Genomic DNA, 14,476 nt, shown 5'->3' with positions numbered 1-14,476 from the left:
TGACCCTAGAGAAGTAAATAAATGTGCTTCCATTCTTCATCTGAGGCTGATACAAAAACAGTGCCTCCCCTCCCCGATAGCGTAAGGGCTGGATGACGTATAGCACCTGACAGTGGCACAGTACAGCTGCAGCCAGTATCAATCACTAATTCTTGTTCTTTTGTACAAGAAGGTGTAGGCCAGCGGCAAAAACTTTAACATGCAGCAGAATCGCCTGGAGGACTTACTAAAATACTTATCACTGGGCCCCGCCCCCCAATTTGGGGGCTAGGGTAGAGTCTGAGAATTTGTATTTCTAAGACCTTAAGAACCACTGATCTAGTCAGTGGCATTTTCACTCTATGAATCTCTTCTCCCTCGTCTCAGCTGCTCCTGAAGCCACTGGCCTGCCTATAAGCTGGCATGGTCAGAAATGAGAACTGTACAAAAGTGAAGATCAAACATCTGAGTCCTACATCGAGCCTCGAGACCAACTCACTTCATTCAACTTCGGCCAAGTCTCTTCATTCTAACATGAGAGCAGACCATTTTTTCATTAGGTTTTCAGGTGCCTCACTTTACGACTTGAAAAACATCTGCCAACCACAGTGATCTGCTCCTTCTCCAATCCTTCTGGCACCTCTATGGCCTCCTGCTGCCCAGCCCTGAACTGCCTTCGGCCTTGGCTACCTCTCCACATCTCGCTTTCCTGGTGAGTCTGTGAGCTCCACGGAGACAGCAGCTGGGTCTGCAGCATTTTCTAGCATATTCAATAAATAAATGCTTTTAGATTTACTGAGACTATTTATATTAAAATTGGTAGACTGTTGGTTAATATTGGCACTTGAATATTGGTTCCTTTGAGGAGTCCCTAGTCAGCCAAAGCTGATGTATTTCTCTATCTCAGATGAAAAATAATTAACTGGAGGCTAATTAGCAATTATAGAACAAATATATAAAGTTGTGTGCTGATGAGGTTAACTCTCTTCTAAGCATCTTACACAAACAGTTAATAGTTAATCCTCACAACAGCTTTATATGATAAATTATATTATTTACCCATTTTGCAAACAAGGGAATTAAGGTTCAAAGACACAAATAACTTCCCCCAACGACAGAGCCCAAAAAATGGATGAGCTGGAATTTCAATCCAGGCATTCAGGCTCTAGAGCCCTTAACAATGATGATATACAGCCTCTCAAAAAACCTCAACACACTTGTGTACTATAATAGAGTGCCAGGATATTGAATGATAAACCCTTGTAGATTTCTTGGGAGGAAAAAAAAGAAACAGGACAAAGAGGAGGAGAAGGAGGAAGGAAAATGAAGGAAGAAAACCCACGTCAATCAGCAGATTCATCCAGCTAAGCGCAGCGTAGATTTGTTGAACCCCATGGAAGTATAAAAAATAAATGCATATTGTTATATTTATTACCCAGCAAGAGCTAAAAGATACAATACCTAAGTCACTAGGAATACCTGCTGAGAGATCAAAGTGCACCACAAAGCTCTGCTCAAAATGTAGGATGGGCTAATTAAAGTGCAACTCATCCAAATTAGGAAATTACAGAGTAGTATCAATCAACATACTACATATTACATACAGATTGTTAGAATGATACTGTATTTTTTCCACTAGGAACGAACTCTCATAAAAGCAAGCAAAAATGCCAAAAGCTAACTCTGTGGCAGCATTTTAATTCCTGCCCTGACCACAGACAGGAAAGAGCCTTTAGCAAACCTCTGACTGAATGTCTGGCTTTAACATCTCTGTGCCCTCGGCAGGGAAACCAACAAGCTTCCCCTCTCTGACAGAGGGCTTCTCCCCCCTCCCACACCCTGCCGTGTCAGGGACCACTGCTAGCTAGGAAGGTGGCTCTAATGTTTTAATATTCAGATAAGAAGACTGAAGTAATTAAGGACTTTTAAACATTTCCTAGATAAGCCCTGGCCAGGTGGCTCAGTTGATTGGAGCATCATCCTGTGCACCAAAATGTCGTGGGTTTGATCCCTAGTCAGGGCACATACCTAGGTTGCGTGTTCAATCCCCACTTGGGAGGGGAGGCAACCAATCAACATTTCTCTGTCACATCAATGTCTGTCTGTCTCTCCCCCACCTTCCCTTCTCTCTAAAAAAATGTACATAGCCTCAGGTGAGAATTAAAAAATTTGCCAGATAAGGTGGCTGAGAGTAGAGTTCCAAGATTATAGTCCCAGTACAGCGAAAGATGTAAGCATCAAATTCCAAAGCCAACTGGAGTACTGATGAAATCATTAACAAGTCTCCATGTCTAAAAAGCAACCCGAAAGTTTGTACATTTGATGTGGGGCCTAAAATACTCTTTATTAAAAAGAATAGTCATTTTCTTTCAGTTTATTATAGTTTTATTCTTTAGAGAACCACCTTCTTACCTCTAGGTAGGTAAGAATCTTATTCGTATAGATAGCTCACCCACGCTTGGGTCTAAATCAGAAGCTGCATTTGACTAAAAAAATTCAAGGTCTGCAGAGTTTTAAATTGAGACCCTTATGATCTTGAGGTGTTTGCACGAAGTCTTCTGGACAGTGCCACAGCAGGGTGGGGCAGCACCATGTCTGCATGGAGCCACAACCACAACAGGGTGGCCTCGAGTACAGACAGACCTGCGTCTACACTATAACCTTCCATGGCCGCAGACACTGCCCAAGTCCAAATCCCACCACAGGCCACCTGGCAGACTCTCCCTGCTGCCCAGCTATGGCAAACCTAAAGTGAGAAACTGCTTTATAAAGCATCTTTTAATGCATGAGTGGGATAAAGAGGGGCTTTGAACTCAGTATGCAAAAAAAGAGAAAGGTACCATGTACATTCTCCTATTTCTTAGGTTACTACTACATTTGGATTATTTGAGGAGGAGAGGAAGGGAGAGGGAAGAAGAAAGTTAAGGTGTAATTACCATGTATCGGCAAGATGAAAAAAACTTCCCCCCTCCCTTATTTTTACCAATTCCACCTGCAAACCAAATAGGACAACACAGGGTGGCTAGAGGAAGCAACTACTGCTGAACACACTACCTCCCTGTTGGGGTTGTACATGAATGAGCACAGGAAGCGCCCACAGCAGCCAGGCTGGGATGCACTGCTCTTTACCACAAGGCACAGCTTCAGGGCTGGTCAACCTCTTCATCAGCAACTGAGATCATTCTGTCAGCTGAGTAGCTGATCATTCTGTCAGCTAAGGGGTGGGGATAAAAGTATGGAAACACCACTAAACACAGAGCATCTACTTACAGGTTCCACGAACTCAAACATCTTTCTCTCTTGGACTTCCTGCACCTTGAAGACATACTCCAGGGATACCTCATAGAAATGCTGCCGGACCAGGTCCAGTTGGCTGTCTGCCTACAAATAAGATGGAATTTCAGAGAAAATCAAGTCACTACCCAAGGAGAGCATTCTGCAAGCAGGCCAGAAAAAGTCTTGATATGGTTTTTAAAAACAAAGCAAAGAGCATGAAACATAAAAAAGAATAACAATAATGGTTAGCCAAGCACTTAACTTTGTTCCAGGCACTGTGTCCATTAACTATATATACGTTACACCTCACGCAAACTTCATTAATTCTAATTATTTAATACTCACTAAATTCCTAAGAGGAAGATATTATCTTTACCTCTAATTTACAGGAGAAAAATGAATTCTGCTGACATTAAGGATCCTGAGGCAGTCGGTACAGGGCACAGCTAGGACTTCTGTCCTGGCTGATCTGCCTCCAAGACGTGTGAGTGCCTTTAAATCCCTAGGCAGCACTGCCTCCCCACCCTAACTCCCCTGACAACCCCACAGCCCCTGTAAGATCTTTCCCGCATAAGCTAGACAACTGAGACCCCACTGGGAAAAGGGTCATTCTGAAAATCTGCAAAGTGCCTCCTGCAAAGTGAAGAAGCCAGAAGGAAAGTCCTCTGAGAAAACTGGCAGAGTCCTGCATCAGCCAACAGCTAGCAGAGCAAAGGCCTGGGATGGAGTTGCAGCTCTATCATTTTCTATCCAGTGAGACCGGCTCCAGTCACTCATCCTCTTGGGTCTCTTTCCCACACCTGGATAATGGAGATGACAGCATCTGCCCTTGCTCTGAGTGGAGCTGTTTCAAAGAGAAAATGAGCTAAAGGTTGCAAACAACATGAAAACCAGGAAGTTCAGTACACCTCGCTTGTTATTATCACCAGGGACATCAGAGTAGGTGGGCTTCAACCCCTGCTCCTCCCCTGAACCAGCCCCATCATCCCCAAGCAATTTCACTCCTCTCCCAACCAGTCTCCCTGCTTTCAATCACTCCCTCCCCTTCTAATCCACTCAGGCAGTCTCCACTCAGCAGCCAGAATACCTTTTCTAAATCAGATGTTCTCACAGCTTCTTCAGTGCCTTCCCCTGGCCTCCACCATGGTCTGCAAGACCTGGTGTGACCTGCTCATCCATCCCACCTCACCTCCTTCCACCCCTACCCTCCAGACGCTTGGGGGTCCTTGCTGTTTTCCAACACTCCAAATTTCTTTCTTGCCATGCAACCTTTGCACTTGGTATTCCTTCTGCTTGAAAACCTCTTCCCTTAGACAAATATTCAATTTTTAAACTTTAATACACAATAAGAAATACCTTTTGCATTATGACCCAATAAACATACATTTATAATTAGGTACAATACACTTCTGTATTTTTCATTCTGTCCAAGCCTACTCTGCTCTATTTCATGACCCAGACAATCAGATTTTATGACACACCCACAATCATGGAACACTTAGCTTGCTCCTTCTCATCCTTCTGGTCTCTGTTCCAATGTCACCTCTTCAGAGCAGCTTTCACTAACCACATTATTTTAGATAGCCCATTTCAGGAGGTCTCTATCTTCTCTCCCAGTTTATTTCTTTATCACTACATAACATTGTTATTTATTCCTCTCTTTTGTTGACTAATGAAATATAAAGTCAGTAAGAGCAAAGACCTTGTCTCATTCTTCTTCTTTTCTATCCCAGGCCCCTGAAGGGTGTCTGGCCCATAGTAAGCATTCAGCAGACACATGAGGAAGGAATGACTGACCTCTGTGTGGCCGTCAGGACCCAGAAGAAGTGTGCAACTGAATGCAATTCCAAAGGAAAAGGAAGAAGAGATCCCAAACGGAATGGTATGTGTCTCCTGCCAAAGGCCACCCCTCATCTGGGCCGTAGAACCCACATCCTCAGCTCCCCCTGAAATGCAGTCATAAGCCAGGATTCCAACCCACCCAGCAGGCCACTTAAGACAATTTCCCGGCCTGTTCCTTGAGAACTAAATCTACCAGTTTGTCTGAGAGCTACCAACCATTCTGTGCATCTTGTAAAAGAGACATTGCCTAGACTGTAAGTTCCACGAAGGCAGATCATTCACTTCACCTCCACAATACATCCAATGCCTGAACAGACCTGTTCACAGAAGCATGCAGTGAATATTTGTAGAACAAATGAGTATTGTCTCTGAAGCGAGCTTCTGAGCCACCGAAGAATACACGGACTTTTAAAAAGTCATCCACTAGATGGCAGTGTCATTCCGCATGGCTGCCCTAGCTAGATCCCCATCAGGGATCAAGGGATGAGCTAGGATTTCCAAGTACTGGGTTCAGAGCCCTGCAATCGGGGAACAATTCTGGATAATCAAAGAAAGCAGATCCTATTAAATTTGACTAGGTATTTAATAATGATCCTAACAGTTGATTCAAAAATAAAGTGCTGAAAATCACCACTAATAGCTGGAAGACCTTGAGTAAATCAGTTGACCTCTACAAGAAACTCAACTCCTTCAAAGGTAATTTCAGGAGGTTCAACCAGATGATCAGTCACAACCCAGCTCCCCCCGCCATTCTGGCCAGTGCGAGGTGCCTGACCCACGTTGAATGACAATGGCCGGCAGGCAGCAGAGCGCTATCCCTCCCCCCCACCCCCACCCCCGCTCCCCCCAGGTAGAAGCAGGAAAGCAAACTGGGTTAAGGGAAAAGGTTCTAGAGTCAGGGGCTAGGGTTCAAGTCAGCTATGTGCAGACTATTAAGCACGTAAGTTTCCTAGTATGTAAAATAAGAGAATACATTATATATTACATATGTAGTAAGGAAATACATTTGCACTTCACAGGGTGGCTATGAGGAGTTAAGATGATTCCATGTAAAATGCTCAACATAGCATCTGATACATAAATATGCATTCAATATTTGCTGCTATTATTGTTGTCAGTACAAGTATTATCACTATTGTTATTATTAAATGATTTAATTTAATTCCATTCAAGTACAATCAAATAGTAATGACTGATAATAGGCCAGGATTCATTGGAAAGACCTTTGGCCTACTCCTTGCCCTCAAAGTACTTAGAAAGTATGAATGGGTAGGAGACAAGAACACAAAGGACTGTGACAAAAGAGCATAATGAAAAAATATCCACTAAAATATAAACTAACAAAGTCCATGCTACAGACTGAATGTGGGTGCCCTTCCCATCAATCCCCATGTTGAAACATAATCAATCCCCAATGTGATGGCATCTGGAGGGTGGGCCTTTGGGGGTGATTAGGTCATGTGGGTGAAGCCCTCAGGAATGGGATCACTGCCCTTATAAAGGGACCCTTACCCCTTCTGGCCAAGCGAGGACACAGAGCAAGACTGCTGTCTGGATGAACCAGGAAGCAGGCCTCTCCAGGCACCAAATGTGCCGGCACCTCAATCTTGGACTGCCCAACCTCCCGAACTGTGAGGAATAAATTTATGCTGTTTATAAGCCACCTAGTCTGTGGTATTGTGTTAAGCAGCCTGAACAGACTAAGGCAGTCAAGAAAAGTGCCATCCGATTTAGGGATAAGTGATGAAGAACAACAGGCCAGTCACAGGGATAATTCTCAACATTTATTTGTGTGGCAGCTATAACTTGCCTTCTTGGACATGAAGTAGGCAGGACATGCATTTTATGAGCATTTTACAAAGAAGTTACAAGCTCAGAGAGATGGGTACTTGTCTCAGGTCACACAGTGAGTACCTGGCAGGGCAGGCTTGAAATAAGCTATCTCCTTGGAAGCCAGTTCTGGTCCCTTAGCCGTGCTACTTGGGGAGATGATATGGGCGTGGTCCTGAAGAACTTGCCAGACTCTTCCCAGATCAAGTCGGCACTACCCAGGCATGGAGAGAACAGACGGGGAGGACAGTGCCCTCACTCCAGGAAACGCCCTGCCTGTGGGGTAACTATACAGCAGGCCTCCTGCTCTCAGCAGGGACTGGAACAATACCCGCTTGCTCTACTCCCGAATACCTCGACTCATCTAACTGCTTAGAGTCTACAGAGCTGGCCAGAGCTGGCCATTGTGACCTGCACCCAGAAACTTTCCTTAAATACGTTTCCAAATTCACTAAAAAGAGAGGGCCTAAGGTCAAAACCTAAGTGAAACTATATACGGGGTCCAGCAGAAGTAACACCTACTTGAGTGTGGTTAGTAAAATAATAACATGGGTATAATAATTTATAGCTTTAATTTGAACATTTCACCTAAAATGTCCTACGGTGTGCTTGAGTGTGATATTGTTACGTTACAGAATTACATGCTTATGATTTTGTAATAAAAGATTTTATCATGAAAAAAGGGTTTTATTTGTGCCAGTCCCTATATTTATCCTGAATAAACACATGTCCTAGGGTGTCTTCTGGAGCCTAAATCCCCATGTAGAGCTGTCAATAGCCTTTATATACCAGGCAATAAAAATAAGTATTTCTTCAGCTTTCTCTATCACATTTGACAAGATTTACCTGAGCAGCTATACTACTTTTAAGAATCACCTCAGGCATTTGCTTCGTTTTCCCTACTCAGGCACAAGAACTTCAAAGAAAGCTTTTTAGTATTTTCTACATACTACAGTTCACACCAAGTACTCAGTTGCTGTTGGCTGGTTGGCCAGGACCGGTCTGCAAAGTCCACCATAAACACTAGCAGCTGAAGTGGTTGCTGAGTCTTCACTGTCACTCAAGCAACTGGTTTAAATACCCAGGCAAAGAGTCCTGAGAACCACATATCCCTGAGGAGGTGGAAGAAATCCTGCCTGGGAGCAGATTCAGACTCCACTGTCTCTTGAGTTGTTTTCATCTTTCCACTTTTGACCCTATCATCTTCATACGAACTTTCACTTTACAAAAGTACTAATGTGGTATTTGCTCCAAAAAGAAAAAGAAATTTAAGAATGAGGTCTAGCCTGAAGCTACTCTTTAGCATATACCTGAGAGCAATCAGCAAACTGTTAAGAATTAAATAAAATGACATTTGTGTACCAAATTTGGAGTTTCACCAGGAAACCGTACTGTCTCTCAGGAGCACAAACCCCCACGCCACATAAACCTCCATGAACAGAATAAAAATGGCCACTGCTCATGGCTGCAAAGCTGACTCTTAAAAAGGACCCCATTCCGATCCAAAAAGCCAGGGGCAGGTTAGAAAATTTAGCTTTTTTAAAAAAGATTTTATTTATTTATCTTTAGAGGGGAAGGGAAGGAGAGAGGGAGAGAAATATCAATGTATGGTTACCTCTTGTGCATTCCCTGCTGGGAACTGGCCTGCAACCCAGGCATGTGCCCTGACTGGGAATCGAACCGCAATCATGTGGTTCGCAGGCCCCCCCCACTCAATCCACTGAGCTACACCAGCCAGGTCAGAAAATTTACTTTTTTGAAACAAGGTTATTACCAAACCACAAACCACAGGAGTAACAATAAATTATTGATTTTTTTTTTAAAAAAACACCACCACCAAGTACTGGTTGAAAGAGATTTTTTTAAATTAACATTAATGAAGGTTGACCAAAGCATTTTAGGTGTTAACATTTCAAATCACTGATAAAAGGTAGAAAGTCAAAAGGTGAGGAAGTAGAGTACAGACTCAAGGTCAAAGGGTGAGAGAAACAGGAAAACAGATCTCAGTTTGAAAGTAGGAAGCACATTCTGGCACTTAGGGCTGCCCAGCAAGGAGGTGGGTGAGCTTCCCCAGCCGCATGTTCTTCTGCGCTCACAGGCTGGGCAACCACCGGGGTGTGGTGTGGGCAGGAGGACACAAGGGCGGTCTACGCACCCGACANGATTTTTTTAAATTAACATTAATGAAGGTTGACCAAAGCATTTTAGGTGTTAACATTTCAAATCACTGATAAAAGGTAGAAAGTCAAAAGGTGAGGAAGTAGAGTACAGACTCAAGGTCAAAGGGTGAGAGAAACAGGAAAACAGATCTCAGTTTGAAAGTAGGAAGCACATTCTGGCACTTAGGGCTGCCCAGCAAGGAGGTGGGTGAGCTTCCCCAGCCGCACGTTCTTCTGCGCTCACAGGCTGGGCAGCCGCCGGGGTGTGGTGTGGGCAGGAGGACACAAGGGCGGTCCACGCACCCGACATCAGATCAAGCCCCTGGTTTCCGAGGTCTCTCCCAAACCTAGGATTTCCGGGCAGATTGTAGCCAGTACATATCCACAGCACCGTGTAAAAATAAAACACTTTATTCAGGATGCTAGTAAAATTTCTTACCTCTTGAAGCTGAGATTCTTTCTTTTTGGAAGACAAATTTAAGTGTTTTTCTAAGACACCATAATACTTCTCTGTCTCTTTGTCATACTTCTTTTTGGCTTCCTGGGAAAAAGAGAAGAAGAGAAGAGAAAGAGTAAAGCATTGCAGCAATAAAAGCAACCCGAGTGAAGATCTTTCTGCTCCTCTTCACAGCTTCATCACTCCCTCAGACCACAGAGCAACAGCAGACAACTTCTACCCCTCTAATAATGCCCATTAAACCAAGCAACCACCCATCAACAGCCCGACGGCTCTGAGTGCCTGTCAGAGAGGCCACCACAATGCCAGAGACAAGGCGGGTACCAGTGCCTCACAGCGGCACAGCCAGAACTCCACCTCCTAAGAACTCCAACAGTGAGGCAGAAATTTCTAGTTTCCAACTCACGAGGATGTTCAAAGCTAAACGAAGGAGGAAAGTTCCCTATGAAGATAATCTCAGAGCAGGAAGATCTACTCATTGCTGGAATGGGACAAGCCTATGGACCGACTGAGATCCAGCTTTAACAGTGTTTAAAAAGTGCTTCTTAATATGGAGACCCAAATACCCACTGACGTGCTAATACAACATAGAGGCCTTTAAGCTGAGAAATAATTCAAAACAAAGAAGATACTCTCTTCACAAATGTGTTCACTGCAGCATCATTAATCAGAAAAAAAGTGGGGGGCGAGAAGCAACAACAGTGGCAGGAACACCACCGTCCAAGGTTAGGACCTGGGATGATACAGAGAGAACATCCAACATACGTAACTGGGAAGGCCAGGCAACCGTATGGAAAACTGCTCCTCGTGTAATGCACAGTAATAACAGTATAACACAAACGTGGTGTATCCTATGTAGAGTATATATATTTATATATAAAGATGAGGTGGGAAAATACTTGAGTAAAGGCAATGTGATGTGTGATTTTTTCCCCTCCATTGGGGAAATTTTTATTGTCCTATATTAATTGCTTTCAAAATGAAAAATAACATAAATATCAACACACATAATCATCCCCGCTGTACCACCACATCACTGAGTCACTGAGGTTGTACTTTATCTCCCATTTACAGACAAGAAAAAACTTAGACTCAAGGAGGTTAACTGTACAAAGTGACAGAGAGTGATGGAGCTGGGACATGAGCCCAGGACAAGCTGCCTCCAAGGCCCGTGTTATCAACCTCACTTGAGACACAGTCAGTCACAGGCGTCTCTTCCTTCAATGTCCCCATGGCGATGGTAGGAAAGGGACTGGGAGAAGGTCAGCACTGGCCTGCTAAGCAGGATCAAATTTACTGAGTGCATCACCCCTGCCTTTGACTTATGTGGAACCCACAGAAGATTTTCCTGCAGCTCCCAATACTTTAAGAGAAGAAAAATTTTTGCAGCCTGATAAAGAAACTCAGAGACATGGCTCTTCATTTAACGAAGATGTAACACACAACCACTGTGTACTGGGCTCTTTTAGGCAGTGAAATACAAGAGAGCCGCAGTCCCTACTGTCACAGTGAGGACGTTCCAGTAGAGAAACACAATTTACCACTAAACAAGCGAACAGCCTAATGGAAATAATGCTGCGAAGGAAATAAGCAGGGTGCAGCCACAGAGATCCTGCAGATGGGGTGCTTGCGGGAGGCCTCACTGGGGAGGCGAGGATGAGTTAAGACCTGCTGATCCCGCGAGGAGCGAGGTGGAGGCTTCTAGAGCAGGAGAGCAGGAAGGGCCCGGGACAGAGCACTCTGAGCCGCGTGGCCCAGAAATTACCGAGAAGCCGTTGCCTGAAGCCCCAACCAGCTCCCGTGATGTCAGACACCACTTACCTGGTGAACAGAAAAATTCTAAATGGGCAGAACTATCATCGACACAGTTTTATTTATTTATTTTTTCATTTATTGATTTGGGAGGGAGGGAGGGAAGAGAGATTAAGAAACATCAAATTGTTGTTCCACTTACTTATACATTCACTGGTTGCTTCTTGTATGTGCTCTGACTGGGTACTGAACCTACAATTTTGGTTTATGGGGACAACACTCAGGCCAACTGAGCTACCCAATTTTAGCTGACATTTCTACAAACCTAAATTGTGTTTAAAGACTACTTACGCACAAGAAAAATTAAGCATACAGAAGCAAATGAAGAGAAGCCCGGTGAGGTTTACTCCTTCAAATTTGAGAGGTACAGGCAAGACCCTGACTCAAGCAACTCTTTTCCTTCATGGAAACCAGTGACTTTGCACTGAGGCTCCAAGTCCCATTCAACGCTCCCTGAGCCACTGCACCAGCCCTGTCACCAATCCCGAGGAGGAGAACCCTGCGCCAGTATAGTCCAGCTAACCACAGGTGAGAAAAGACCAGGAAACGTGAGTCACCGGAATTCTGTGACTTTCTGGCAACTCAGCCTCCACATTCCGTACCCAGAGCAGCTGCCGTGAAAGGGAAAGGGAAGCAGTTCCATCCTGAGTCACAGCAACCAGACCTCTGTGGGAATAACTTCACTGAGTTTTACGTAATGTCCTTAAGATAGGGCAGCATTACTCAGTTTCTCAGGGACAAGACGGTGTTTGCCTTCCAGGGCATCCTCTGTGGGTGGCTAACTGGAGAAAGGACAGAGGCACTCCCAACTCTGTATGCACCGACTCGAAACCAACCATCGCCCCTGTACAGGACTTGGTTCCCTCATCTACATACTGAGCATGACGAGATGAGACCATTGCTCCGGGTTGCCTCGTTCAGCTCAAAGACTGTGTAATGAAATAAGGAAAAGGACACCTACCTCCTCGTAGGTTGTTACAACTAAACGAGATAAACCAAATAGGGTGCTTAGCAGAGTGCCAGGTACATGGAAAGTGCTTAATACATCTCAGTGGTGGTGACAGAGATCAGGTGGTAGTGATGGTGGTGACGGCAATGACGAGGTCCATCACTGAGCCCCACTTCCTTCTTTTCAGGAATGCCACTTGCTTTCCACAGCCCATGTCCCTGGAAGCAACCCTCTGCAACACTGCCACACTTTGAGATCACATGTGCACTTAGGTCTCTGCGTCTGACGCCCTTCCCCCAGCCACACGACAAGTACAGCAGCCCCATCTGCGCTTCTCCTCTGCCACACGCCAGTGTGGAGTGCAGGGCCAGGCGCGCGGCAGGCTCTCGCGTGTTTTTAATGAACCCACTGTGTGTATGGAGTATAGTAACATCAATGACTACATGACAGATAATGCTCTGAGCACTTCATGTGAGTTCACCCATTTCTTCCTTGTAATAACTCTCTGAGGAAACTACTATGATGATCCCCATTGTACAGCCCAGGAAATAGGCCCGGGGAGGTTCAATAACACCCCCAAGTTCACGCGCAAGTGACGGGAGTGAGATCTGAGTTCCAGCAGCCTAGCTCTAGTGCCCATGCTTAACCTCTGCTTACCAGTGTCTATTCTACTTTCACTGCAGAGCCCAGCTGCGGCTGCAGGGAAAACACACTCACCCAAACCCAGAACTCTAAACGCAGGGCCAAGGTACACCAAGCTGCAGGATGGTGCCCTACCTCCCGAGAAGCCACACCAGCACAAGAATGCCCAGGAGTCCACCTCCCTGGCAGCCTTCACACCTCACACTTCAACTTCAGCTTCTTGAAAGTAGCAACAGCTTGTTAAAACAACAGAAGCAGCCCAGAGGGGACAAGAGGAGGAAGGGTAATCTTAGAATCATGCAAGCAGAGTTCAGAAACTCGAACTTGGCCACTGAAGAGCACTTGCTGGCTCTTAACAACTCTTGAATCTGCTTTCTAGAGCGCCTAGTGTAGAGGGTTGGTTGTTCCTTTGTTTTCTCTGAAATGCACATAGTACTATGATATACGTGGAACCTCAGCTCCCAAACTCAACTCGTTCGGGAAGGCTGTTTGAGAAGCAGTTTGTTAGAAAACCAAATCTATTTTCATTATAAACAATGCAGATTGGATTAATCCATTCCAGACCCCTCCCAACACGATGACTGTTTTAATCTTACTTATATACAGTACAACTATAATGTACTGTTTAATCTAAAAATAAACACTTTAACAACAAAAGGACCAGAAAATTTAACAAAACGAAAATGAAATATACAATAAAAATGAAAGTTTACATACGCAGTAGAACTCACCTTCAATGCTGAGAGCTATCAATGACTGAACATGGAGAAAAGGGCTGGAGGTGCAGAGGGATGTTACCGTTTGGAAGGGGAGTCCCCTTTCATAGAAATGTCACCTGGCTCTTCTTCTGGGTTCTCTCTCTCTTTTGTCTCTTTGCTCCACAAGAACGTGCCTCAGGCTCACTGGGCATCTGTCTCACTCAAAACCTATCCAACGACGTTTGTTTTTTACCTGCATTTTAATACTTGCCTGAAGTGAAACACTGTGTTGTCACTGAACAAGCTTATCACACAGTTTGCTACTTCTATGTCAGGGTGGTATTTCTCAATTAAACTTTGCATTTCTCCCCATTTCCCAAACATTTCCTTGATAAGTGAAGTAGGAATAGCCTACCTTCCCTCTTTTCTAACTCTTCAATTGCAAATTAAACAAATTAAGTTTGAGAACCAAGCTTCCATTGTACCAACATGAAAGGGTTGTCAGGTAGAGAACTAAGGTTTTGTTGGACAACTGAGACATTTTTTTCTATGAAGAACTTGGTCTAGAACCAAAATGTTTGAGATGGGAGAGAGTCAAGAACTCAGGCTTGACTGTAAGTGTATTTGGGGGGCACAGTAGAGAGGGAGCCGGTGCACTGAAAAAAAGAAATGGCAAAGGAGGAGGAATACGGGATCACCCCCAACGCCAAAGCATCTTTCTTCAACAGGAATGAGTGAATAGAATACGTGTGAGAGGAAACATGGTTTGGTGAGCAACCATTTTTCTTAAGTTTTTTCATTCTCATATTTCTCACCAGCTATAACCCTGCCC

The 14,476-nt window shown here is 44.5% G+C and overlaps 1 protein-coding gene across 4 annotated transcripts in view; it reads right to left on the bottom strand.

Annotated features, from left to right (window-relative positions):
- Positions 1-14,476, bottom strand: part of ARHGAP26 (Rho GTPase activating protein 26) — a 420,536-nt gene that overhangs the window by 299,661 nt on the left and 106,399 nt on the right. For all 4 annotated transcript variants that reach the window (XM_037062978.1, XM_037062987.1, XM_037062996.1 and 1 more), the window contains 2 exons: positions 9,526-9,627; positions 3,250-3,360 (listed from right to left, as the gene is read on the bottom strand). In XM_037062978.1, coding sequence (XP_036918873.1) covers positions 3,250-3,360; positions 9,526-9,627 — 213 coding nt within the window. The remainder of the gene's footprint in view (positions 1-3,249; positions 3,361-9,525; positions 9,628-14,476) is intronic.

Source organism: Sturnira hondurensis, unplaced genomic scaffold, assembly GCF_014824575.4.
Source record: "Sturnira hondurensis isolate 20B ecotype Veracruz unplaced genomic scaffold, ASM1482457v3 Scaffold0001120, whole genome shotgun sequence".
Classification (NCBI taxonomy): Eukaryota; Metazoa; Chordata; class Mammalia; order Chiroptera; family Phyllostomidae; genus Sturnira; species Sturnira hondurensis.
The sequence above is the reverse complement of the archived record's forward strand: the minus strand, read 5'-3'. Positions and strand labels throughout refer to the sequence as shown.